This window comes from Penicillium antarcticum (genome assembly GCF_028974205.1).
Source record: "Penicillium antarcticum strain IBT 31339 chromosome Unknown utg000009l_segment0_segment0, whole genome shotgun sequence".
Classification (NCBI taxonomy): domain Eukaryota; kingdom Fungi; phylum Ascomycota; class Eurotiomycetes; order Eurotiales; family Aspergillaceae; genus Penicillium; species Penicillium antarcticum.
Genome location: NW_026695307.1, coordinates 1,350,225 through 1,376,662, shown reverse-complemented (window position 1 = coordinate 1,376,662; position 26,438 = coordinate 1,350,225). Strand labels below are relative to the sequence as shown.

The window sequence follows — 26,438 nt, the reverse complement described above, 5'->3', positions numbered from 1 at the left end:
AGCGCAGACAACTTCAGCTCAAACTCCTCCAATACTTTCTTGTCCTTCTTTCTGCGTTTTTCTTTGTTGATTCTGTCTTTATTTCGCTTTTGCTGTCGCTGGGATTCAGTCAGGATACGCCCGGAAGACCAAGACTTGGGCATATCACGAGAAGCTGCAGGATTATTGGCTCGGGACATATCTGCGCTGTGAAATAGCCAGATGCAATCCCTTTACAAAAATAGCATCGCCAGGAATCCGGACGTAAGGGATATATAGAGTAGCCGATGTATGGGGAACCCCGCAGCGGAAATACTAAGCGGGGGATCCGCGGCGACGGGGCATAGGGTTTGCCCCTACTGTACACATAAAATGTGAAGAACTTCCCCCGTCATCACTTCTCACTTCATCAAAGTATCCACTATCCAAGTTCAAAGTCAAAATGGGCGTTCTTCCAACCACGACTCGAGACGCACTCAAAAGCCGAATTGACTCGGCCTGCAGCGACCCAGACAAGGGCCTACCGGGCGCTGCTGCAGCCGTTGTTGGAAAGGATGGCAAGCTGTTGTTCTTCCACGCTGGAGGAAAGAGAGGACATGGAAGCCCCGAGCCATTGGCAGCCGACAGTGTCTTTTGGATTGCATCATGCACCAAATTGATTACTGGGATTGCTTGCATGCAGCTTGTGGAACAAGGAAAGCTGTCTTTGGACGATTCCAAGGAGATTGAGCGTATCTGCCCGGAGTTAAAGGAAGTCCAGGTCCTGCAAGAGAATGGGTCCCTAGTTGAGAAAGCTAGGGGCATTACTTTGAGGATGTTGTTGACCCACACAGGTCAGTGATTCCCTTCAGGTATTCCCCGAGCTTGCGTCCTAACCCCAAGAGCTATAGCCGGCTTTGGATATGCCTTCATGAACAGTAAACTACGAGATTCCAGTCGTCCCATTGGCTTCGACGAGTTCTCGGGCTATCTCAGCGACTTCAAGCAGCCTTTGGTGCACCAGCCAGGAGAGGCTTGGGAGTATGGTGTAAGAATGCATACCTGTTGAAATATTGACCTCACAACTACTGACCTCTCATGTCATATAACAGGTAAACATTGATTGGGTAGGCGTTGTCATTGAACGTGTCACCAAGCAGACCCTGAATGAATACTTCCACCAACACATCTTCGAGCCACTGGGCCTGACTCAGATCTCCATGCTCCCCACCTCAGCCATGAAAGATAAACTTGCCTACATGCACCAGCGAGACTCAGCCGGGAAAGTCTCTCCTCGGGATCATCTGCTCCGTCGACCGCTGACCGTGGAAAACAAATCCGATCAGGAATCACTCTTCAACAGCGGGGGAGCTGGATGTTTCTCAACACCCCAAGATTATTGCCGTATGTTTCTCTGCCCGGAATATGTTGGCATCAACTCATTGTTCTCCAGAAATCCTAGCGGTGCTCCTGAATGACGGCACCTCGCCAAGCACCGGATCACAGCTATTGAAACAAGACACCGTGGATGAAATGTTCCGCAACCAAATCGCCAACCTTCCCCCCCTATCTGAGAAGTACATTCCAGATGCAAAGCCTGACCTGACAAACTCCGGCACGGGACTGCACCCAACTGTTTCGGGAGATCGTCAAGGTTGGGGACTGACCTTCCTGCTAAGCGGGGGCTTGACGGGTCGTTCTATCAGCACTGCTCAATGGTCTGGCCTTCCTAACCTTTACTGGTGGTGTGATCGTGAAAATGGTCTCGCGGGTATAGTCTGTGCGCAGATCCTGCCGTTTGGTGATGCTCAGGTTTTCCAGCTTTACCAGGATGTTGAGGCGGGTGTTTATCAAGGTCTTGCATCGGTTTAGCGATGGTCCTGGTATTCCCATCTTAGACCTTATCCACATATCTGAACATAGCAAAGCTATGATCTGTCTTTACTTGGTAGGGTTGGGTTCAAAATAGAGAGTGTTCATAGGCAAGCACTCTAGATATCTCGGTTGATAAGACCATTACTTGTCCGTCTCCTCTTCGGTGATATCCTCAACCGACGCTCTTTGATAATTAGAGCCCATAGACATGGGTGATCCGTTAACTGTCGAGGTTGCGTTACCAAAGTGAATGCCATCCTATGAAGAACATCAATCAGTATCAACACAACAGACAAATACAAGTAAACCCCCTTACAAAAGAACTTACCTGATCTCCAACCCCATCCCCAGGACCACAATCTCCATCCAAAGACACCCCAGCCTCAGAAAGAACACTCTCACCAGCCCCCTCCCAAACGGACAACCTCAACCCCCGTTCCAAAACACTCGGATTCCCCCACCACAACTCCCCCTAGCCCGCACAGCCTCATCAGACAGCCCACCCCGCCACACATCCCCAGCAATCCGACACGCAACCTCTGAATCATCAAGAACAACCAACCCAGCCCTCAAACACGACCAATGCCTCCACCACACAGCCCCATCCCCAGCCGTATCCACCTCAAGCCCCAAATACAATTCCCAAGTGGGCGTGTGCCGAAACTGCGAACAAGAAAGAGGAAACTCATACGACACAATCTTCGACCGGGTGTGTGTCCAGAAAATACGACCGTACAGCGTGACTGTCCGTTCCCAGCCTGGAACCGGAAGGATCTCTTCGTCCGGTTCTTGGATGGGCGGTTTCCAGAAACATCGCTTTTGGGGCCCGTCTACGTAGGTGTCTACGTAGAAGAGGCGGTTCTTGTTGTCTATGCGCCAGTCCCAGCCTTCTGGAAGGGTGGGGAGGTCGTTTAGGGGGTGGAGATCTTGAGGTGGGAGTTTTTCGTACGTTAGTTGAAGGAGGGGTTGGTTTGCTTTGGGGTTGACCTGGTTTGAGTTGAAATTGAAATTGGAATTAGAATTGGGTGGGAAGGCTTGCGGTGTTGGTTCGGGGGTGGAGGTGGTTGTGTTGTCGTGGGTATGGTATTGGTATTGGGGTTGATATGGTGCGTATTGTTGTGGATATTGGAATGATGCTCCGTATGCGTAGCTCGGAGGAGGAGGTGTTTGGAAGTATGGCATTGGCATTGGAGTTGTCTGATATGTGTGGGTGTAGTAGCCTGGTGGAGGGTACCCATTTGGGGGAGTGATGTATGGGTTTGGTGTTGGTTGGAAGGTGTACTTTGGATACCTGGGATCTATGGGCGTGCCAGGAAACTGGCCGGGGGTAGTAGGGTTGGACTTGTCGGGGGAGGCTTGTGGTTTGTAGTTGTGGACAAATGGTCGCTGGTGATCTTTCATCGACGCTCTCGAGCCTGCTGTCGGCGCTGAACTCCAACCTGAAGGTGAAGCAGGTCGAAACGGCTGTCGTGTTCGTCGTTCACGCTGTGTTCGCAACTCTGGTTGCGAGGGAGAATCTTGAGTTGAGTCGCCCATTTCGACAATCTTCCCGTTCACATTGTATCGTTTCGGTTTCGCGGGACATGGCTGCTCAGTATTCTGGTTGACTTTCGGCTTCGCTTGATCTCCATTTGCTCTCGTCCCATCTGATTGCAGCTCTAAATGGACAGAGACTTTGCGTGGCTTCGGTATTCCCCCGGATCGAGGTGACTGTCCGCAGGATGCACTAAACCCGTCAGTTCATTTCACCCTTGGACGAAGCCCGGCGAATACATACTTCACTTGAAAAATCGTAATATCAAGACTTTTGTCATTGAAACTTCGCCTCAATTCATACAAGTGATTTCTCAGATCGTCATGGTGCTGGACAATATTCTCACCCCGAAACCCGCAACTGAGCAGATCTCGCTTGAACTCATGCCACACGTCCTTCCCATCGCTATCTTTGACGGTGTATCTAGCAGCCATCGGCATGCTAGATTTATCCGCCGTATAACGCTGAAGAAGAACATTCTGTATCTCCAACAAAAGTATGGGAATAGCATCACCGTGAGTGGGAGTTGCGTACAGATAGACTGCTTATCCATTAGACTCGAAAACCTAAGGAAACGAGAAACGAAGATCCAGACTTGCTTTTGATTCCTATATAGCAGAGTTAGCATACACCATCAGATCATCCCATCACCTTGCCATCCCATACCTATAACACAATGACTCGTCCCCGCAATATCCCCGACCTTAACCTCAAAACAAGAAGAATTCCTAGACCTCACGGGGTCCGGAACCCCCAGCGGATCCATTTGATGCATATTGACAGAAAATCAAGACGCACCGAAGAACCCCGGGGTCATTTTTCTTCTTTAAAAAGCCAACAAAGGTGCTCTGACAGTTGACACTTGGTTCCCCTCACAGGATGGCCCGGATGCGAACGCCATGGGTGAAACACCCCGGCCGTCAGCCCTGACTTTTGCGAATATCTCCTTGTAGAACCGGAAAGATATGATTGATCCATGTCATTGTTTCCAACAGCCTGACAATATAATATGGAGGTTCATCCTGGTAGATATCTATACCCGAGAATTATGGACCTTCCACACTCAGTGCCATCACCTCATATCGAACCACAGTACAGCACGACAACCCCATACAATACTAGATGAGCCTCCTGCATGGCCAGGTGGACGATACCCAAGCGACGAACACCACGTGGTCCAATCAATACATGGTACGTAGTTCGGCAGTTTTCACGGTTCATTGTCTGATTTAACTTATTGACAATGGCATACTACAGCATACTGCATTCGATTGAGGTAACGGATAGGGTAAGTTACTTGCAGAATTAGACTGTGTTCCTATTTATGGTGCGTACTATCTACTCACTTATCCTGCAGAACATAGGCTAACCTGCCCACTTGGCTTGGTGGTGCCATCCCTGTCTAGTGCCCAATTAGCTATCTTCCTATCTGACCGGGCATGCGTCAAGCCTTGAGCCACTCCTCTTTTTGTGTGCTGTGATTTGGGGGGAGAGGAGTGAGGCGGCGAATTATAGGATTGTTCGTCATGGATGCCTTCCCTGACAATAAAAGGCCTTGTCCCTTTTAATGTAGACCTCGCTGCGAAGGGAGATATGTAACCAGCCCTTCGGTCCTGGCTTCACCGGGAGGTATTTCCGCATCCATTTTGTTCCCTACACACCCTCACAGCAGAGAACTCGTGGTCGAAATCTAGACCGGTGGGAATACACTCGAGAAGATATGAGCTAAGTATATATCGGTGGTGAGAGACGAGGAGAAGGGCTAACAAAAGGTACGATCACAGTATAAATGCATTTCAGTCATATTCAGTTCATAACAGTTATCCAAAGTCCCTATAGTCCGTAAAAAAAAGAATAAGATAAGAAAAACGACGTGATCCACCAAAGAGTAATATAGTAAGACACAAAACGGAAAGGAGGCAGGAGAGAAAGAGGGGCGATGAAGAGGGTGAGAGGAAGAATGATTGGGATAGAGGTCGAGTACGACTCAAAAAGAAAAGTTCAGGAGGAAGGCAAAAGTCCACCAGGAGCAAAATGAGAAAAGCAATCTCAACCAACCACAACCAAGATGAAGATGAAAATGGAAAATGGAATGAACCCAATTGGACACGGTCAATGACTGGGGTTATTCGTCATGTCATGTCATGCATAGCAAGTGACTCCATCCATACAGGTACCAAGTACCATCCCACGCGAACGCCGGGAACATGCAGCTCGAAAGTGAGCTACGTATGTCCTATCCAGAATCCAGTATCCAAAATGCAGATCAGAAACCGGAGGTAGAAAGAAAAACATCCCGAATCATGGACCACGAAAAGATCGCAGTTAAAAAAAAAAAAAAAAGGAATAGACTCCTGAACACAAGGTAAAAGAAAGATAAGGCACCATTTCCGTGTCGTGTATCAGTCGTCTCGTTATGTCGTCACTTCATCAAGGGTTTCGTCTGTCATGTCATATGTCATAACTATGAGGCAGGTTTGTTAGACCCTGAAATATATAAGAAAATAATTGGATGGGCGGGCTCCTATGAGCCCGGTCGGTTCAGAGTTGGATGTAGAAGGCGATAGGCGGAAGAGGGTGGTTGCGGAGATGGAAAACATAGCGAGATGCTGAATGTCAAGGATGCGATGAATGATAGCTTCCAGGATTCGATCGGAAGCGAGAGTGATTCAGATATGTCGACAGGGAGAATGTTTTGTCCAAACAATAAGAATTTACAGGAACAGTTTTGCAGCTCCTTTGTTCTCACTCGTGGCGACGGCAACGAGGGCCTCTAGGCGGCCCATATCCGAGTTGTGGGCGGCGTCAGTGAAGACGTCGTTTCGGGGTTCCCGGTCATGAGATTGATAGCCGTCCGCGTGGGAGGATTGTCGACCACAGATCTATGACGGCATTAGTAACCGGGCCGAGAGCCGTCCGTTCGGAGAGAGGTTCCTACCGGGGGAGGGTGCTCGGAGGGAACAGAGTCTTGAGATTCGATATATCCGCTGCTGTGCACGATCGCGGGATGGTAATCGACTGATGCCGTAGATGGGGTATGGACGCCCTCGCTGCTACTGGAATCCTCTGGAGAGGTGCGCGTTCGGCTGCTAGTTGAGATGCTGGGGCGATGTCCGCGGGGCTCTTCTGGGCTTTTTTCGGCTGTTGGTCCAAATGAAGGTTGATAAGAGGAGGATGGACGGGAAGATACATTTTGGAGTTCTGCAATGGTCTGCTGGCTCCATTGCGAAGCAGAGGCGTTCGAAGGACGCCTATCCCGGATATCCAGTCCAGTCAGGTTGTGATGCAAAGACATATCCCATGACACATGGCCACGTCGATGGCCGGGGCCAGAGATAGGCGGTGGTGGACGATGAGATGGTTGTGCGTAGTTAAAGCCGGCTCCAAAGGCTGGAGGGCGGTGTTGACCATCAATCTGCATGGGACTGGCTTTCCGAGTGGGCGGGGTTAAAGGCCGGGAGACTACCTTGTCAAAACTCTCAATACCGGGCAGCCGGGGAGGTTGCTCGGCCCCATTTGTCCCAAATGATGCCGGAACAGTATCAGGAGTGTGGTAGTGATTCAAACCACTAGTTCCGGGTCGAGGGAATCCTGTATAAGATGATGGGTGCCACGTTCTCCTCCTCATCTCTGCCTCAGCGGCACTCAACGCACCCTCGTCACGAGAAACAGAGTAGTTGGTGCTGGCGGGGCTAGCAAACACACCCGTGCCGTTGGGATAAGGTGCGCCCGGGGCTGCGTGATAAGGCGGAGGGTACGCGTTGCCATGTGCGAGGAAAGGATTGCTGCTAGTTGGGACCGAGAGACGACGGGCGGCCGTTTTACCTTCCCAGAAACCAGCTGCTGACATGGGGGAAGCATATTGAGGGCTTCCCCCACTAGCGGCAAACATATTGGAAGGTGTATATGGAGACGCTGCGGTAGCTGGGCCAATGCCCCGAATCTGACCTGGAGGGGTGCTCGGAGGCTCTCCCATAGATTCCATTGCCAATCGGGATCGAGCCGCGGGGTCGTTGGCCATGATCAGCGGGGGTGGGCGCCGTCGAAGTTCCGGTGGTTGACTGAATGTAGAAGCGGTTGAAGCGATGCTCGAGGTCGATAAATTCCTGCTGTGACCACGACTATGGCCGCCTTGACTTCCTCCTGTGCCTGCCCTGGCCCGGCCTGGGGGTCGCACGCGATCCGTCCGAACCTGGCGCTGGAACCGAGTTCCCGTAGCGGCTAGCGAGTCCCCCGGTATTTCTTCATTGACGTGGACGGTCTGGGCATGTTGTCGGAGGTTATCGAGTCGCGAAAAGCGTCGAGAGCAGTGGCACTGGAAGGGACGTTCTCCGGTGTGCTTGCGAATGTGACGAGCCAGATGTTCGCTGCGGGTGAAGCTCAGGTTGCAGGGGGGAAAGCGTCGCAGAAAAAGCGTTGGCCTTTCTTCTTTTTCGACGGCGGGGCGTTGCTCCCGGGATCGTGATCGTGGTCGGAATCCTCTTGTTCGCCCTCGGAATCGTGCATCTGTTCGTCTGACATGGAAGGGGTTCGGACGTGGGTTGTAGCATCACGGTGTTGTGAATTCGGAGTTTGGTCCGTCGACGAAGAGCCCTCTGGTGTGACCGGCACACCATTTGGTTTCGCACGGGGTGTGGCAGCTCCATCCATTTCTTCAGGGGCAGAGTTGTTCACAGGGAGAAAGGATGCCATGCTGGTAGAGGCGGGAGTGATGTCAGGTCACCCCCAAGTTCGGACCTAACCACCAGTGGTCGCAAAGCCAACCCGACCCGGAATATTCACCCCAGGGCCAGTTGGGATTCTATACGTCTCTATGGCGGTTCGGGAGCACAAGGCTACGGGAAAATCGGACACTCGGAGTCTGGAGGCGAGATTGGTAAACATGGCAATCTCAGCAAGGGCTACTAGAGAAAGGGACGAAAAGCACCAAAAATAAAAGAGATCAGATTGTACGTACGATTCAGATGCTTACCCTGGAGAGGGGGAGAAAGGAGGGGAGGAATGTGGCCAGTTCTGGACGCAAGGGAGAGTCGAAAATGTAAAAGTAGAAGAGTCAGAAATGTAAGAAATCCAAGGAGTGCAAAGGGAGCGTCAGGAAAAGATCCGAAAAGACCAGGAAATGGTGACGATTCTTATCGGAAGCGAGGGGCAAAAGAAGATCCCAGGCACCTCAGACTCTCAGACTTCCGGGACTACCGATGTGTTTCACTGAGTCTGTAGATATCTAAGTCCTTGACGTTAACACCTCGGGACCTTGGGAATCATCTCGCCAAGTCTTGAACAGTTTGGTTCTGGACACGATCGAGACCCTTATGGAGACCTTTTAGGGTTATATCTAACCACCGTCATACATTTTACTTATAACTTACATACCGTGCAGTAGAACTTCTAACTCAAGTTACAGACTGCCCCTCGTATAGTCCTCGATAAGAGACAGATCTCATGTACATTAAGAGGACTCGTCACCTTCGATCCGGCCCCTCCGTCAAAGCCGCATTCAGGCAACCCCCCCCGTACTCTGAAACTTTCACCCCCTGGGACTGATCCCGCGATGTGCCTGCGTCGCTACTAACCTTTCCCGGTCTGCAAACGGCATCTGCTGTGCATCCCATCTCCAGCTCCCGTGGTTCTCGTGCTTCTTTAATGTACTCTAATTCTGGGTCTCTGGTTACTCGACTTTTGCATTACGAGTCCAAGTATAGGAAACCCCCAGATGTGTGACGCCACGCCAGGTGTGGATGATGTGCTTACTGGCTCCAGCCTTGCCTTTTTTTTAATTTATTATGATTTACCCTGGTTCTTGACCTGTTAGCCCCTGGGATAGGCGCCATGCGAGGATGCGGTACCATTGGTAGGGAAGTTAGAGGCGTTAGAACACGGATCCCTGGACTAGCATTATGTAGATTATATGTCCCATTCCCCGCTAATTCGATCGACATTCACATTAACTTCCCCTCCTTGCCCCTCCTATTGTATATCTATATATATCAAGCCTGCCCCGTTAAAACAACAGGGATCGCAAGAGGGGATGTATGGACGGGTACCTGTAGGTACATCTGCACGACGCCACTGGGCTGGCCTGGGGGCGCACGGCCAAGTAGAACCAGGTACCTGCAGGGCTTATCGATAAGTTCCCCTCAGTGCTGACGTCGTCGACTTATGGAGATCTTCTATAAGTCTTTTTTTCGCCCCTGGAGAAAGGCGATCACTTTGCCTTTCAAGCGGTCTGCTTATCCGCGGTCCAATCATAATACATGTTCTACACCTCGGCGTACCTGGCCACGTAAAGTGCCAGGTACACGGAGTATACTATTACTATTACTATTCTAAATCATTTATTACTTGCCTTTCTCATTCATCACTTTTGTGTGGATAAATCTAGGGTAACTTGAAGCGACGCTATAAATATACTCCCCGCATCCCAGCCAGATCCCTCACCAACCCAACCCGATAACTCATATCTCTATACAAATCTACACACCTACACACACAAACCAAGTACCAATACAAATACACAGAGGCTGAACATCACATGCGAAACCCCCCCCTTCCCAAAAAAAAAACGAACAAAGCACCCTGCCTCGTCCCAACACCCCGACCTCATTGGCCCCAACCAACCACCCTACTGACTTACATCTGTCCTCTGCATCTGAAATCCAGGGCAATATGACTCAACCTGCAGTACGCGCAGCTTGGTCCAGCCATCCTGGAAACAACACATCCCCCTCGGACTCAGGCTCTGATCCCAGGGGGTGGGTGCACCATGTGGGGGTCATCTGACCGTCTTATACTCCGTATACACTACAGATTGGTGGTGGATGTAAGTTACTATCGTAGTGGATGTACTTTGATATAGATGTAGATCTACTTTACATGGCTTATCTCGGGGAATTAGCCGAACTTCGGAGCTTTTTGCTTTTTGTTATCTGTGCTATATGGCCGGTTCCGATATACTGGTGAGACTGTTGACTTCCCAGGGTACTTATTGGCTTGGAAGATGTCAGGTACACGCACCTGGCTCGTTGGTTTTTGTTTTTTTTTTTTTTTCCCCCTCCCTTTTCTTGGCTTTGGGCTGGGGCCCGTACCTGCGACTTGGGACTTGGGACTTGGGGAGGGGGGTTTGTTCTCCAAGGGTCTGTGGGCTTTGGTGCGACCGCATGATTTCGATCTCGGCTGGATCATATATATCACATTTTGAGGGGGCTCAAATAGGAAACTAGGGGGAGAATATACTTTGGTATTATCTTTCAGCTTACAGGGATTCTGCGGGGTACCTGAGGTACCTGAGCCTCAGCTCTTTGTGTTTAGACGCCTTGGTTTAGGGTTGTGGACGTGGACTGTTTCATTTAGGTGCTATTATTGGCATACAAAGCCACCAATCGACGTGATTTGTCTGGGATTTTTCTTGCTATCATGTTATCAAGCACTGGCCTTGAGATAGCTGCACCTGCGTTTAGACCTTGGTACTTGCATACAAGGCTTTTCGGCCACTGGTTTATAACTAAGATTTGGAGGCTCAATGAAACTTAGTAGGAAAGATTGGACTAAGGATCTTTCTACATTATATCGATTCCCGAACCAGTCTGTTTTATTCCAGCGGCGCCGTGTTGAGCTGGCGTGTCTACATGCAACAGCCCACTTTACAAACCAACGACGATATCCACCTCTATGCGGACCGCTGAATTGAGCGTATATAAGCCGTGGCTTTACGGATTTATGCATTCAGTGGGGGTGGTGCCTAAGTTCCCCTCTTTACCACAAGTATGGTGAGAACTACTGGGTTCACTAGTGAACTGGTGCATACAGGTTGCTTTTGCGGTGTATAATTTGAGAGAACCCAAAAAGCGCATGGTTTGGTTCTATAAGATTATACACCAGCTTGAAGCCTCGAAAAGTTGAACGCTCATTGTTGATCGACCCGCAACGACACAAAACAGAAAACCAGAATGCTTTTCTCCCAATGACCGCTGCAATATCTCGCTTCTTGCCTGGCATAGGGTCCGTGATTGTCTTCCCCCTCTCCCAGGGAATGAATGCCAACTTCAGTGGAATTAACCAATACTTATGATCGTCCTCAGGGCTCTGCCACTGGTAAATTTACACGGACCCGACAGCTTCAGTACTAGAAATCTTGATCAATACATCGTGTTCAAGGAATTGGACGCAGTACTTCTCCCACCTTTGCCCGTGCGGGTGTCGCGGGCTTATTCCTCGGAGACATAAACGAAAGGGCCTTGAAACAATTAGCCAACGACGTTCGCCGTGAAGTACCCGACTTGCAAGTCCAAACGCACCACGTTGACATCGGAAACGAAGCATCCTACATAGATTGCGTGCAACTTGCGGCGAAAACGCTTGGAACAATTGACTACGGGCTGAACAATGTCGGAATTGGCAGAGTTCTCAAGCCAACAGTAGAACAAGATAGCACCGAACCCACACGATTCTTAACACTGACATTGTTGGCCTTCGGATTTCTCACAGGGAGCAAGTCAGGGAAATTTTGACGCAAGAGAGACTGCAAATCCCGTTCGTATGAGTTTTACGCTATACATATTCTTTAATTGAGTCAATTGTCATTTTGCAGGAGCAGACACGGAAACCGTGGAGTGGTCACCAACACAGCCTCTATTTTTGGACTGGTTGGTGGCCCGGTTGGATCTAGTACTTATACTGCGAGCAAACATGCAATTCTTGGATTGAAAAAGACGGTATGCGCAAATTTTCATTTCAAGATAAAACATGCTCATGATTGGGGATTAAGAAGCTGCCGCTTACAGCAAACATGACTTTCGGATTAATGGGATCTGTCCGGGGTAAACGAATCCTTGCTTCCAGAACTCTGTGAATCTCGAATCTGACTTGACTATCTGCAGTTATGTGTCGACTACAATTCTTGGAAATAATGCTCCAAAGTTGCTATCCTAGATTTAATCCCAGATCAAATCTATGATACCCATGGGAAGGCTTGGTGAAGTTGACGAGATTCGTCTTTTTTACATGTGTTTCAGTTAAGACTGAGTATCAGTAGATTGCCGACTCGGGTGTTTTTCTCCCGTCGCATATGGCAAGCTACGTTACTGGTGCTGCATTGGTAGTTGACAGGTATGTGTTCTCCATGGCAACTATTAAATGGTACTTTAACCTGAATTGATAACGGTTATACTGCTACTTAGTCATAGAATCTGGCATTCTTGGCATTGATGTTGGCATGATTCATAATAAAACAATGGTCGTAAGTTCTTTCACATCCCCTCTTTCAAAGGATAACTGATCCAGTCAAAGCACTCAAAAATAGACAAAAAAAAGATGTGAAAAAAGCAGCTAGCCCAGGGCACAGAGTAACGCATGAAGTGGTACATGAGCTTCGAGGCATTTGTATAGAAATTGCCTAGTACTTCATATCACTGTAAGCAGACCTATGACCTCTGTGTGAATTCCCTCTGATTTAGAACACAGCTCATGGACTGAGGGTTAGGTTATGAAAATGATGATATTCCCAAATGACGTATACTCATTCAACTCTCACCTTCCAGCCTCAGAAAGCATAATCCAAGTAGTTCGGGAGGAAACCTTGGCCCAAGGCCAATATGAGGCGATGACTTGCAGGTGACGTCGACGGGCCAGCACTTCTCCACACGTTGCTACACTCTAGCTGCAACCAGAACACAATTCATTCTATGTGGGTAGATTAACAGAATAAAATTGAACAGAAAATTAAGCAGGCCACATAAGCAGAAGCACAAAAATAATCATAAATAAAAAGTGATCATAAGCAAGAAGAAGTAAGGAGAAGAGGGAAGGTGGAGGGTCTAGGCACGGGAACAGACGTCATAGTCGGCTGACTGGCTTTCCCCGGTTTCGACCTCGAGACAAACCTATAAGTACAGGGATCTCCGTTTTCTTTTATAAACCTGTTACAACAAACATTTCCAATTACTACAATCACAACGATGTCTAAAAGTCGCATGCCCCTTATCCTCTGCGCCGGTGGTGCCGGTGCAGTCGGTTACTACCTGTACAGCGCAGGTGGTGACCCCAAGGTTGCAGGAGACAAGATGAAGAGTATGTGCTCAACTCGACAGCTGTCAACAGTTGCTTCCTGTACCTGAGCTGACTATTCCGCCAGTCGATGCCGAGAAGGCCCGCGAGAAGCTCCCTGGCAACGAGAGCGCTGAGAAGTTCGGCAAGGACATTGGCAAGGACGCCGGAACCAAGGTTGACGAAGCTGTAAGTACAACCTTCCACCTTCGTGCTTGGTGTTGCCCATTCACGCATCAACATCGAGGCTACCCTATCGCCACCCACCAGAGATCATGCCAGACTAACCTCCAACCACAGATTGCCACTGCCCGCGCCAAGGGCGAGAAGATCCCCGACTGGGCCCAAGAGGGCAAGGATAAGCTCGACGGTCTTCGCGACGACGCCAAAGGCAAGTTCAATGCCGGTTTGGATAAGGTCAACAACAGTGTGGACCAGGCGGATCGCACAGTCGAGCAGAAGGCCGCGGAAGCCAAGGGTACTGTCTCCGGCTGGTTTGGAGGCAAGAAATAAGCTATGATTGAGGGTTGATGCGTGTCGCCATGATACTCATTGGCGATTAATGTTATGTTATGCCACGGCGCTGGTCGTTTCGAGAATGGGCTCTCGAGAATATCATGAATAATTGACTTGTTCCTCAGTTTACTTAAAGTTATTGTATGCTGTAAGCTGTAAGCAGGATGCCATGCGCACATTGTGGGTTTCTCAGGGCGCTAGGCGAAACGGAATCAGACTCCATGTCCAATGCCCTGAGAACAGACCCAGTAGTGTAGTTTAAATCGGAGCCCATTGACCAATCTCTGTAGAGCATGGCCAGAGTATGGACAGGTTGACTGGCATTCCAATGCCAGAGGATTACCGTAGTGACGAGAATGCCGACCCCACGGACTAGATTGTATTCCCGCAATTTAATTAAATTGACTCTCGTCTGCTGTCCTACCTTTTTATCTTACAGTTGCATAATATTTTACTCGTTGAAGATTAATATTGGCGTTCGCGTTCTAGTTCCAACTCCACGCGTTACCATTTAACCCGAATAGGCTAGTGTGGTTTCAACGCGCTTCTTTCACGCGTGTCCCTGCATCTCATCTTACTCCATTCCCCCCATTGCTCTTTCCCACTTCTATTTTCAGTTCTAATATTCCGATATTTCTAACTCAGTGTATTCTACTAAAGCTGCTTTGATCGCCCCTTCCATTTTTATCTTATCCCTGGCAGCCGAAAATTTTTCAAGAAGCCGCCATGCGCACCACCCGGGCAAGCGCTGCCCAGCCAGCAATTCAGATCTTCACCAGAGCAACCAAGCCCGGTATCACGCCGTCATTGCCTGGGAAGTCACTGGACGCCAAACCTGCCTCGCTTCCCGTCTCGCCTTCCAAGAAACGCAAGCTCCAGGAACTCGAAAATGTCGACGCCGGCAGCCCAACCCCAGCCGAGGAAGGAACACCCTCGAAAACTTTGCGACTGAATGAATTGTCTGTGTCTTCACCACGCAGTGGCCACTTCACTTCTCCCAAGGCAACCCCCAAGAGGACACCCAGTCGACGTGCCCGCGCCCCTGTCAAGACCGCCCTCTCGACACCATCGACCCCTTCGAAGCAACGGACCCTCGACTTTGAAAATATTACCCCAGTCAAAGAAGAAATCCCCATTGTTCCTCGACCTGCGTTATTCAACGATGTTCTAAACCTTCATTCAGCATTTGTTCAGGCGTTCTCCTTTCATATGGCACACAACGGCGTCAATGCCCCTGCGGACCTCCGAGATTTCCTTAACAGTGTGACCCGCATGTGGAAAAAGCGCAAGGTTCAGATGAAGGATTTGCAGCGTCTGCTATGGATTTGGGAAAAGAGTTCAAACACAGCAACCGTTTCTTACCGACTGGCAAACTACGGACTCGGCAAAATTTGTTTGGAGCGCACTTTCCAGGTGGACGAGCAGCCTGCCGCTTTGCAAGACTCCTTCGAGGAGACACTGGATCTCCTGTGGGAGCAGGCTCAGGATTCTTTGCAGGCTGCTAACGAAGAAGACCGCCCCTCACTGTTCATCGAGACCCTTGGTCTTTCCACTATTCACGAGTCGCTTACTCCTTTCACTTCGTTCCAGAAAGGTCAACAGCGTCTTCAGGATCTCAAGGGTGGTTTGCTCCGCTTGAGGGCTGAGAGACTGAGTGCCGATTCTTCACAGACGACCCCTCTGGAGCGGACTGCTACTGTCAGCCGTCGCCAGGGTTTGTTGGACCGTATCAAGAACAAGGAATTGCGCCAGTCCAAGCTTCCTCCCCCGCCTACCAAGAAGGAACTCGTTCGCCGTGCTGCCGTTGACCGTGTTGAGGAGGTTGCTGGCATTCTGGCTATGCTGCGTCCTGCTGGCTACGTCGGCAATGGTATCAAGGCTATGTTTGCTTCCCAGCGCAAGCCTTATAAGATCGATGCCATGGTCGAGCTTGTCCGCCATTCTATCCGCAGCCCAATTCCCCGCGAGGAAGTTGAGGTGTGTCTTGAGATTCTGGCTGAACCTAGTGTTGCAGGTAACTGGATCAGCATTGTTAATGTCAAGGAGATGAAGTCTGTTGTGTTGAAGTCTTGCAAGGATGTCTCTGCCAAAGATATTGGTGTGAGAGCTATCCAGCTCAAGGCTGACTGGGACAAGTCTGCCACATGTGTGAAGACCTCTGTCATCTAAATTAGTGTTTGAAGAAGCTGGGTCTTTGTCCTCTTATTTTGTTTGATTTTTGTCTATCTCGCATCCGCGGAGCCGGTCTGCTCGCGATCCTGCATCAGCGCTCGATACCCTGTACTTTATCATTCATGTTTTAGCCTCAGCCTGTACTATCTAGAAATTAGGTCTCCAGAAAAAAAAATCATAATAGAATTAATCACCGAATCTCCTTCCACTCATTTCCACAGTATATGTTTGAAAAGGCGATTTGGACTGCCACTTAACACACGACGCGTCACACGTGACCGCGTGGCTAGAGCGCGTCGAGTTGACAGATCCAACCACCCTGATACAAGCACAACTGTCCTTTGCTACACTCTTTTCTAACATCAACCGACAGAATGTCTTCTCGACCAGATCTCAAGGTATATATTGAGCTTGCCCTTTCTAATTAATAAGACCCCACAAACTAATCATTGAACTCTTCAGGTCGACGACGAAGTCGGCTTCATTGGCTTCTACCGCTCCCTTCCAACAGTCGACAACAATGAGACAATTCGAGTGTTTGACCGAGGCGACTGGTACTCATCCCATGGCGCCGATGCAGAATTCATCGCACGCACTGTCTACAAGACAACCTCCGTCATCCGCAACCTAGGCCGTAGCGAATCCAACGGCCTACCCTCCGTCACAATGAGCGTAACAGTATTCCGGAACTTCCTTCGTGAATCACTATTCCGCCTCAATAAGCGAATCGAGATTTGGGCCTCTGGCGGCACAGGCAAGGGCAACTGGAAGCTCGCCAAGCAAGCCAGTCCCGGTAACCTCCAAGACGTCGAAGAAGAGCTCGGCAGCGTGGGCGCACTCTCAATGGACCAGGCACCCATCATCCTCGCCGTGAAGATATCTGCACGCGCAGCCGAGGCACGAAACGTCGGCGTGTGCTTCGCCGATGCGAGCGTGCGCGAACTGGGCGTTAGTGAATTCCTCGATAATGATATCTACTCCAATTTCGAGTCTTTAGTTATCCAGCTCGGTGTGAAGGAGTGTCTTGTGACGATGGATTCGACGCGGAAGGATGTCGAGCTAGCTAAGATCCGTGCTATTGCTGATAGCTGTGGGATTGCGATTTCCGAGCGGCCTGTTGCCGATTTTGGTGTTCGTGATATCGAGCAGGATCTTACTCGATTGTTGCGGGATGAACATTCTGCTGGGACTCTGCCTCAGACTGAGTTGAAGTTGGCTATGGGGTCTGCTTCGGCTTTGATTAAGTACCTTGCTGTTATGACTGATCCTACGAACTTTGGTCAGTATCAGCTTTATCAGCATGATTTGTCCCAGTATATGAAGCTTGATGCCTCGGCGCTGAGGGCTTTGAATCTTATGCCCGGTCCGCGGGATGGTTCGAAGAGTATGAGTTTGTTTGGTCTTTTGAATCATTGCAAGACCCCTGTTGGAAGTCGTTTGCTGGCCCAGTGGCTTAAACAGCCGCTGATGGACTTGGCTGCTATTGAGCAGCGGCAGCAGCTGGTCGAGGCTTTCGTTGTCAACACCGAGTTACGTCAGACTATGCAGGAAGAGCATCTGCGCGCTATTCCTGATCTTTACCGTTTGGCCAAGCGGTTCCAGCGGAAGCAGGCTAACCTGGAGGATGTTGTTCGAGCATACCAGGTTTCCATCCGTATTCCTGGGTTCGTCAGTGCGCTTGGAGACGTAATGGATGAGCAGTACCAGGAGCCCCTCGAGGCTGAATACACATCTAAGCTACGTGGCTATTCAGACAGCTTGGCCATGCTGGAGGAGATGGTGGAAACAACAGTTGATCTTGCTGCCCTGGAGAACCACGAATTCATTATTAAGCCCGAGTTCGACGAGAGCTTGAAGATTATCAGGAAAAAGCTCGACAAGCTACGCTACGATATGGACATGGAACACCGCCGTGTTTCCAAGGACCTGAATCAGGAGATGGAAAAGAAGCTCTTCATGGAGAACCACCGAGTCCATGGATGGTGCTTCCGTCTTACTCGCAATGAGGCAGGCTGTATCCGCAACAAAAAGGAGTACCAGGAGTGCTCAACCCAGAAAAACGGTGTCTATTTCACCAACTCAACTATGCAATCCCTCCGTCGGGAGCATGACCAACTCTCCTCCAACTACAACCGAACTCAGACCGGTCTGGTCAATGAGGTTGTCAACGTTGCCGCTTCCTATTGTCCGGTGTTGGAGCAGCTCGCCGGTGTGCTGGCGCACCTTGATGTCATCGTGAGCTTCGCGCATGCTTCGATGCACGCTCCTTCAGGCTATGTCCGCCCTAAGATGCATCCTCGTGGAACGGGGAACACCGTTCTCAAGGAAGCCCGTCACCCATGTATGGAAATGCAGGATGACATCTCATTCATTACGAATGATGTTTCTTTGATTCGTGATGAATCGTCATTCCTTATCATCACTGGTCCTAACATGGGCGGAAAGTCCACCTACATCCGACAAATTGGTGTGATTGCCCTTATGGCACAGACTGGTTGCTTCGTCCCTTGTACTGAGGCCGAGCTGACTATCTTCGACTGTATTCTTGCCCGTGTCGGTGCAAGTGACTCGCAATTGAAGGGTGTGTCGACATTTATGGCCGAAATGCTTGAGACCTCCAACATTCTGAAGTCTGCCACGTCGGAATCTTTAATCATCATTGACGAACTGGGCCGTGGAACCAGCACATACGATGGCTTCGGTCTTGCGTGGGCTATTTCAGAGCATATTGTCACCGAAATCCGCTGCTTCGGTCTGTTCGCGACTCACTTCCACGAGCTGACGGCCCTAGCAGACCGGTACCAGAAGGCCGTCAAGAACCTGCACGTTGTGGCGTTCATTGGTGATGGCAATGATGCCGAGACCGAGGTCGAGGCCGAGGAGAAAAAAAAAGCGTCAAGTTACTTTGCTCTACCGTGTGGAACCTGGCATATGTGATCAATCCTTCGGTATCCATGTCGCCGAATTAGTACGGTTCCCAGACAAGGTTGTCAACATGGCACGTCAAAAAGCCGAAGAGCTTGAGGATTTCACATCTGCATCAGGCGAAGGTGATGGCAAACAGGTAGCTGCACCCTCCCTTGACAAGTACACCCAAGAAGAGGTGGAAGAGGGCAGTGCGCTGCTCAAGGGCATGCTGCTCAAATGGAAAGCAGCAACCGAAGGCAAAGAGCTGACAGCCGAACAAAAGCGCCAGCTCATGCGTGATCTGGCAGGAGCCGATCAGAAGCTCCAAGCCAACAAAGTGTTCCAAGGTATCAAGGCTTTATAAGAATATGGAAATTATGTGTAGGCTCCATGGTGTCTGGCGTTTTGGGAGGAACAGGCCTGAAAAGGCATGGTCATGTACTCAACTATCATCCAAGAGGATAATCCAAATAACTCTTTTCAATTTATATCACTATGAAATCACCTCTCTTAACTTGTAACTGAACGGTAATCAAATAAAGTATACCACCATGTCGATCTAGGGCCCCGGGCCAGTCACGTGTAACAAACGGTCTAGAAGCCATCAACGCGGGATCCCAATGAAGCAACATACATCTCCAGCCCCAGATTATCGCTCATTTCAATTTCCAATTCCTCACTTTGGGCCTTGATTTACCGCCAAAGCCTCGGCTCTCGATCCTGCTCTACGGCCGTCCCTCTAAACCGACCCATCCATCCCTCATCCAGCTATGCGCGCAACCTAACCGCGGACCGCCTGAACAGCCTCGATTCATGCACCCCTTTTCCGTCCTCACCCTTGGGATATTTGTCGCGGGCTATATCACCGCCAGGTGGGATCTTGTAACCCGCCTGTACGAATTGGCCATTTTCGCTTGGGACCACGGTGTCGTGGTATGTGACTTTCCTGGTCTTTGCTTTGGCACTTAGCCGCCCCTCTCTCTCCACTTGCGACTTTATCAGCTTGGCGTCGTGCATGCTCCACGGGTATACTGGTTCTTGAGCAGGTTGCTAATTGGTGTCCTCGTATAGACGCGCACTGCAAAGGGATTCTTATTTCTCTCCGTTTTCTTCTTCCTCCTCGTCCTGCCGATTAATCACCTGGCGTCGAAGGAGCGTCAATTGGTGAGCTACCTCCGCGCAATCATGTGTCAAATTATGGGTTATTGGTCGGGGATGAATGCTGACGGTTGGGGGACATTAGCATCCGCGCCACGTGAATCTCGGAGTCTCTGCGCGAGAACAGTTGCGCCGTCGAGGTTCGTTCTGAGGCTCGGGTGGAGGATGACAATATGCTCATGAGCGATGGACTGCTGCGGGTATTTTGGCCATATGACCTCCCGCGATCATCATCGCCCGGTGTGATTGTCGGATGGCGGAACTCGGAGCTTGATTTGTTTGTGCTCACGGTGCTGGAGGATGTCGAGGTACGTTAAGTTCCAGCTTGCTCGTTTGAAAGCTAATGTTTCCGATTGGAATAGCCTCGGAATGTCGATAATGCACTTCGTGCGGGGATTCTGTTTCGAAATAGCCCACACCCGATTGTGCGTATCTTTACGCTGTGTGGACGGTCCCAGATGCATGTCCTTGGCTCGACAAATGCTCCTCAGTCCCCTACTTCGTTCAGTTCCTCTCATCTCTATGTGACTACGTACCCGCCATCGAAAGCTCCTCGTATCTTCTGTCCACCGGATGCAGGTCTGTCGGTTCAGGTTATCATGTATCACCGTCCGCACCCAACGCGCATGGAGTACATGTCACTGGATCCTATTTCTCTGGCTTTGGGCGATAAAGCCATAACGGCGGAGATCTGGGGTCCGTCTTCGGATAAGATAGAGTCAGAGGAAGAGGGAGACAAGGCTGGATCAAAGGTACTGGTTGAGAAGCTCAAGCTTCACTCGGTCGTCAAGCACATCCCATCACAGAAGGAGCAGGCCCTCCCGCTCATAATCAACCAAGTCAACTGTGCTTACGAGATGGGACAACTCATGCTCAAAAACAGCCATTTAATTGGGATTCGTGCGAAAAGAAGTATGAGTGTTGGAGAACGTGTGGTGGAATCGGCGACCACACTGTGGGGATTCATTGTTCTCTGTATTGCCCACGTTTTCTGGCAATGGCTCTGGCCTGTTGTCACCAGAGTCTTTGTCATTGGGCTTGTGTGCCATCGCTCTGTTGCAGAAGTAGTCTTGCAAGTTCTCGAGTGGCGTGCTCGTCCTGACGCAGCTGCTCTCAAGGATATCTCGGCGACGGCTCAACAGGTTGATATACGTTTACAGCAGTTTTGCTATTGGCCGATTCAATATGTGAAGCTCCGTCAGAGAAAGGATAATTGGGAGAGCGTGACAACTAGTCATCCTGACTACATTCGGTTCTACAACAGTCTGTGGCTTGTTGCTAATGATGTGATCATCGGCATTGCGCTGGGGTCTTATATCATTGACAACGCTAACTGGGTCGCTTCGCAAATTAACACTGTCCTGACTGGATGGACAGTAGAAGGATTACAACGTACAATTTCATGGCTCATGGACTGGCCGGCTGGTTTGAAGCTGAACAACGAACTTGCAGCTTTCCTTGGTGACCTGTTTCTTTGGGTTATTGAGAATTGGGCTGCTTGTATTTCCAACTTGCAACCTTACCTCCCTGCTGTCATCTACATTATTGGATGTTCAAGCTTTGCAGGCGCCAGCATGCCCATTGCTCTGTTCTCTGATCTTTTGTCGGTTCTGACTGTTCACATTTACTCGTTCTACATTGCCTCCGCACGCATTTTCAACTGGCAACTCACTATCATCATCTCCCTTTTCCATCTCTTCCGTGGCAAGAAACGCAACGTCCTGCGCAACCGAATTGATTCATGCGATTACGACCTTGACCAACTTCTCCTTGGCACCATTCTCTTCACTGTCCTGTTCTTCCTACTTCCTACCGTGGTGGTGTTCTACTTGACCTTCGCTTCGGCCCGGATGTTAATAATCTCAATGAAGGCAGCACTTGATACCTGCCTCGCATTCTTAAATCACTTCCCACTCTTTGCATTGATGCTCCGCGTGAAAGACTCGCAACGTCTACCAGGCGGTATCCGATTCGAGCTACGGGATGAGCCAGACAAGAACTCCACTAATAGAGACTCAACTGCGATGACGTCCTACATCCACCTCGAGGTATGTTTCTCTATCTCCAACCCACAAATCTAAATAATAACACATCCTAGTCTATCCCACTACCGTTACGTGCAATGTTCGATCAGTACTTCCAACTAGGTCACAGACTCCGAAAGCACTACCTCGCTCCTCGAGTGATCTTCTGCCTCGTTACTGGCCGCTTCGTACCGCCTATTCACCGCCGCAACCTGTACAGTATGCAGTACAGCATGTTACCCGCCCGTCGGGCTGGCATGGCAGAGGTATGGGCATTGCTCACCCAGCCCAAGAAAGGTAGCAGTGGGAGCAGTGGCTCTGGCTCTATGGGTGGGGGCATTGGCGGCCTCAACCCGATTGTTAAGGTCCCTGCGAACTTCGGGCAGGGTGATATGAGGCGACGGGGTCATCGCTAATATCATGTTCCACCTCACGGCATCTTATTTTGTACATAATATCTTAACATATTCCTCTACCCGGGGTAGCCTTAATTTCATTACCGCAAAGATATGCTTCAGAGTAGGGAGACCGATGATGAATAGAAATATCGGTATGTGCAAATGTAGAGGTGAGATATGAAGATATATGCATGGAACGAGAATACAAAGAATCAACCATCTAACTCCGTCCCATGATTAATTTGCGGACATGATAGCCGTCGCTGAACAGAATATTACTACCAGACTCTTCCCGGCAATGATCAAACAGGTCAAGACTTCAAGACTTTTTGAGGAACTCTGCATCAGTTTCACTGCTGCCACTCTTGCGAGCATCATCCAACATGGAGTCAATGCCCCTTTCCTTCAGAACTTTCTATAAGTAGTAAAAAACCCCGTTAGATCAGAACCACTCTAAGATGCGAGGATAGATTGAGAGACTCACGTTCAGGCAACCCTTGTAGTTCTTAAATAGTGCTTCGCAGTCATTGGAAGAGGTGTTGCCACGCAGGTATTCTGCTCTGTATTTAGCTTCTGATGTCTGTGTATAAGTTCAAAGGAGCATGAAGCATACTCTCACTATACCACTTCAGGAAACAGGTATCATATTTCCTAGTCGGCACACCTTAGTATATCCTGTTGACATATAAACCTGGGCTCTTCCCCGGAACGTACTCTTTGATATCATTGCATTCGGGCGCGATAGAGGCAGCCATGGTGACGGAATATCAAACACAAAGGCAAACAAAAAGCTTCAATATATCCCGACGATTAAAATATGTCCCTCCTTGTCGATAGCTGAATAGTTGAGAAAGAGAAGAAGGTGATCCGCGGACTTTCATACAAATTTCGCCACTCTGGGAAGGCGGTCAATGCGGGCCTACCATTTCTCCAGTCAATTTCCTGCCGCGACTTTTTTTTCGGAGCGTTCTGACACCCATTCCAATCGTCCTCTTCCGTTTATTCTATTTGCAAAGATCCAGGGAATTGAAGCTCTGCCAGTCATGGACTCCGCAGAATTTCAACCGTTCCAGGACAAGTTGTCGTCCGCCCTGGTTCAAGTGACGCGAACTGTTGGACAGCTCTCTTCCGAAGACTTGAACTTTCACCGCACCTCCAACGCCGAGGTTTCAGATTCGCTCGATGAACAGAGTGAGCGCATCATTGCGCTGACTACCGCCGTGCTCAAAGCTGCGACAACCGGTACCGATATCGCCGCTCCGACCCTTAACGATGAGGATTCTGTCGACGACAACTGGCGCGGCGTGGTAGACGTGATCGACTCACTTTTGGAGAAGGCCGATGCCTGTCTGGATGAGTTCACAGGTGTGATTAAGAAATTGAGTCCGTCGGAGGAGGAGCAGGCGCCTGTGGTGGTAAAGAAAGCACCAAACTTTCCATCGATTTACGACTACGGCCCGTCTAAGATTCCCAAGCCGCAATTGGAATTCGACCACAAACCCGATAACTCCGACCTGGGGCCATTCAAGCCTCTGCTTAAGACCAAGCCGAATGCGATTGTCTCGTTGGAGCAGTCTCTGAAGACGCAGAAGATCGATGGCGCCATCGCTTATCCTCACCCCTACGCCACGGAGATCCGCGCCTCCGAGTATCCCAAGCCGGTCTACGAGGTCTCTCCTCCAGTTGAATACCTACCATTTGAGAGTACGACCGCTACCTTTGTTGATACGTTGGATGGAGTCAAGGAGATGTTGGAGGAGCTGAAGAAGGCCAAGGAAATCGCTATTGACTTGGAACACCACGATGTTCACTCTTACCACGGTCTTGTATCTTTGATGCAGATCAGCACTCGCGAGAAGGACTGGGTTGTGGATACTTTGAAGCCCTGGAGAGAAGAATTGCAGATGCTGAACGAAGTGTTCACAGACCCCAAGATCTTGAAGGTCCTTCACGGTGCTACCATGGATATTATCTGGTTGCAGCGTGATCTGGGTCTTTACATGGTTGGGATGTTTGATACTTTCCATGCTGCATCTGCACTCGGTTTCCCCAAGCGGAGCTTGAAGTTCTTGCTACACAAGTTTGTCAACTTCGAAGCTGATAAGCGGTATCAAACTGCCGATTGGCGAATTCGCCCACTTCCCACCGAGATGTTTGACTATGCACGGTCCGACACACATTATCTTCTTTACATTTACGACTGTCTACGCAACGGCCTAATTGAAAACTCGACTGCCGAAGCGAGCCACATTGATTACGTTAACGAGCGGTCAAAGGACGAAGCCCTGCAACGCTACGAACGCCCCGTTTACGATGCTGTGCATGGACATGGCCCGGGAGGTTGGTATGACCTGCTGTGGCGTAACGCTGGTAATCTCCCCAAGGAGCAATTCGCTGTCTTCAAGGCTGTCCATCAATGGCGTGATGAAGTGGCACGCGCCGAGGACGAGGGATGGCAGTGTGTGTTCCCCAAGCATGTCCTTTTCAAGCTTGCCACAGCCATGCCGCTTGACATGGGCACCCTATTCCGCACTCTGTCACCTGTCACTCCCATCACAAAGGACCGCGCACATGAGCTCCTGGACCGCATCAAAGAGGCCAAGGTCGCCGGTGCTACGGGCCCTGAATGGCGCGATACAACACCCCCGAAACCCAGTGCGAAGATTGCGGAGGCTACTGCCCAGCAACTTCAACCCACTGATTTCCCCGTTGCAAAGCGATTCGAAACATCTCAATTCTGGGGCAAAGTCCTGGAAGCCCAAGAGATTCCTCTTCCTCCTGCATATGCTCTTACTGCCTCGGCAGAGGCTCTTCGCCTGTCTCTTCCGTTGCCAGCTATGCCCAAAACCGTTTCCGAGACTCGGGAATCCCTTGGACAGGCCCCCAAGCCCGCCGAGGCACCCAAGCCCAAACCCACACCCGTCCCCGAGGCCGAAGAAAAGAAATACTTCACCGTCAAGGACCTCGGTGGCCCCCGCAAGCGCAAGGTTACCCCCATCAACGACCCCACGCAAGCCCTTTCTACCACGGCCGACCTCGATGACAGCAACCCCGACTCGACAGAAAAGAAGTCGAAGAAGTCCCGCAAAGAGAAGAAGGAGAAGAAAGCTAAGAAGTCCCAAACCGCCAACGAGGCTGCATTCGACTACAATAACGCCAACGCCGTCCTCAACGCGCCATCTTCATCCACAGCAATGCAGCCGAAGAAGCGCGCTTTCAACCCCTACGCCAAGGCTCTGGAAGCTCCTTCAGGTGCCCGCAAGACCAAGCGCGAGACGCCTGGCAAGTCTCTTACCTTCCGTCAATAGGCGGGACATTGGTCACGATATCAAAAAGCATGATTGGGGTTTGGCTGGTTCCAAGGTTCTGTCTTTGTATCTTCTATTTCTATTATTTTCTAGCATAGCGATACCCATGCGTCAGTTGGAGGCTCTGGGATTCTACTTGTATTGAATATCAGGGTTTTGATGGCAGACGTATTCTGTGCATAGTGTAGATCTGATTAGATTGAGGGTTGCCAAGCGCTCCATAGTGGATTGGTGATTGATAGTTTGAGGATTGGAACCCACATGTAGTTCGTGATGCAGAGCGGCATGATACTGTAGTGGCGTTCCTGGCGCCGATGATATACGCGTACCTGCATATTCGAATTTCCGATGTGTCTAATGCCAGTGGAGACAAGACAAGCAGTTTTGCTTTTTATTTCCTTATCAATGTTTTGATATTATTATCCTGTTGCGAATAATGCTCCATGCTAAACATGGCCCAACCAAGCCAGACTAACCTTGAAGATAGATTGAATATGTGGCAGCTTTAAAGCCGCAGACTACCGATGCAGTGAGACACTGTCTGAGG

General features: G+C 50.0%; 9 protein-coding genes across 9 annotated transcripts; 6 read left to right on the top strand and 3 right to left on the bottom strand.

Moving 5' to 3' along the window:
* Nucleotides 1–421: 421 nt before the first annotated feature.
* Nucleotides 422–1,830, top strand: N7508_008879 (serine hydrolase domain-containing protein; the record flags this gene model as incomplete). The annotated part of the gene is made up of 4 exons (XM_058466942.1): nt 422–812; nt 870–1,006; nt 1,071–1,362; nt 1,412–1,830. The coding sequence occupies 4 exons, from the start codon at nt 422–424 to the stop codon at nt 1,828–1,830; spliced, it is 1,239 nt and encodes a 412-aa protein (XP_058314788.1).
* A 144-nt stretch (nt 1,831–1,974) lies between these two features.
* N7508_008878 (uncharacterized protein) lies at nt 1,975–3,801 on the bottom strand (the record flags this gene model as incomplete). The annotated part of the gene is made up of 4 exons (XM_058466941.1): nt 1,975–2,091; nt 2,162–2,305; nt 2,347–3,559; nt 3,611–3,801. 4 exons carry the CDS (start codon nt 3,799–3,801, stop codon nt 1,975–1,977), a joined length of 1,665 nt encoding a protein of 554 aa, XP_058314787.1.
* Nucleotides 3,802–6,081: 2,280 nt separating this feature from the next.
* N7508_008877 (C2H2-type zinc finger protein) lies at nt 6,082–8,059 on the bottom strand (the record flags this gene model as incomplete). The annotated part of the gene is made up of 3 exons (XM_058466940.1): nt 6,082–6,249; nt 6,306–7,734; nt 7,806–8,059. The coding sequence occupies 3 exons, from the start codon at nt 8,057–8,059 to the stop codon at nt 6,082–6,084; spliced, it is 1,851 nt and encodes a 616-aa protein (XP_058314786.1).
* A 5,261-nt stretch (nt 8,060–13,320) lies between these two features.
* On the top strand, nt 13,321–13,921 carry N7508_008876 (uncharacterized protein; the record flags this gene model as incomplete). The annotated part of the gene is made up of 3 exons (XM_058466939.1): nt 13,321–13,432; nt 13,497–13,597; nt 13,709–13,921. The coding sequence occupies 3 exons, from the start codon at nt 13,321–13,323 to the stop codon at nt 13,919–13,921; spliced, it is 426 nt and encodes a 141-aa protein (XP_058314785.1).
* Nucleotides 13,922–14,650: 729 nt separating this feature from the next.
* On the top strand, nt 14,651–16,093 carry N7508_008875 (DNA replication factor Cdt1 C-terminal domain-containing protein; the record flags this gene model as incomplete). Its single annotated transcript, XM_058466938.1, has 1 exon — nt 14,651–16,093. One exon carries the CDS (start codon nt 14,651–14,653, stop codon nt 16,091–16,093), a length of 1,443 nt encoding a protein of 480 aa, XP_058314784.1.
* A 377-nt stretch (nt 16,094–16,470) lies between these two features.
* Nucleotides 16,471–19,367, top strand: N7508_008874 (mismatch repair ATPase MSH2; the record flags this gene model as incomplete). The annotated part of the gene is made up of 3 exons (XM_058466937.1): nt 16,471–16,494; nt 16,559–18,938; nt 18,997–19,367. 3 exons carry the CDS (start codon nt 16,471–16,473, stop codon nt 19,365–19,367), a joined length of 2,775 nt encoding a protein of 924 aa, XP_058314783.1.
* Nucleotides 19,368–20,334: 967 nt separating this feature from the next.
* N7508_008873 (phosphatidylinositol N-acetylglucosaminyltransferase) lies at nt 20,335–22,601 on the top strand (the record flags this gene model as incomplete). The annotated part of the gene is made up of 3 exons (XM_058466936.1): nt 20,335–20,469; nt 20,524–22,209; nt 22,260–22,601. 3 exons carry the CDS (start codon nt 20,335–20,337, stop codon nt 22,599–22,601), a joined length of 2,163 nt encoding a protein of 720 aa, XP_058314782.1.
* Nucleotides 22,602–22,902: 301 nt separating this feature from the next.
* N7508_008872 (uncharacterized protein) lies at nt 22,903–23,338 on the bottom strand (the record flags this gene model as incomplete). Its single annotated transcript, XM_058466935.1, has 4 exons — nt 22,903–22,998; nt 23,068–23,138; nt 23,197–23,234; nt 23,298–23,338. The coding sequence occupies 4 exons, from the start codon at nt 23,336–23,338 to the stop codon at nt 22,903–22,905; spliced, it is 246 nt and encodes an 81-aa protein (XP_058314781.1).
* Nucleotides 23,339–23,626: 288 nt separating this feature from the next.
* Nucleotides 23,627–25,891, top strand: N7508_008871 (exosome nuclease subunit RRP6; the record flags this gene model as incomplete). Its single annotated transcript, XM_058466934.1, has 1 exon — nt 23,627–25,891. The coding sequence occupies one exon, from the start codon at nt 23,627–23,629 to the stop codon at nt 25,889–25,891; it is 2,265 nt and encodes a 754-aa protein (XP_058314780.1).
* Between the last annotated feature and the right edge of the window lie 547 nt (nt 25,892–26,438).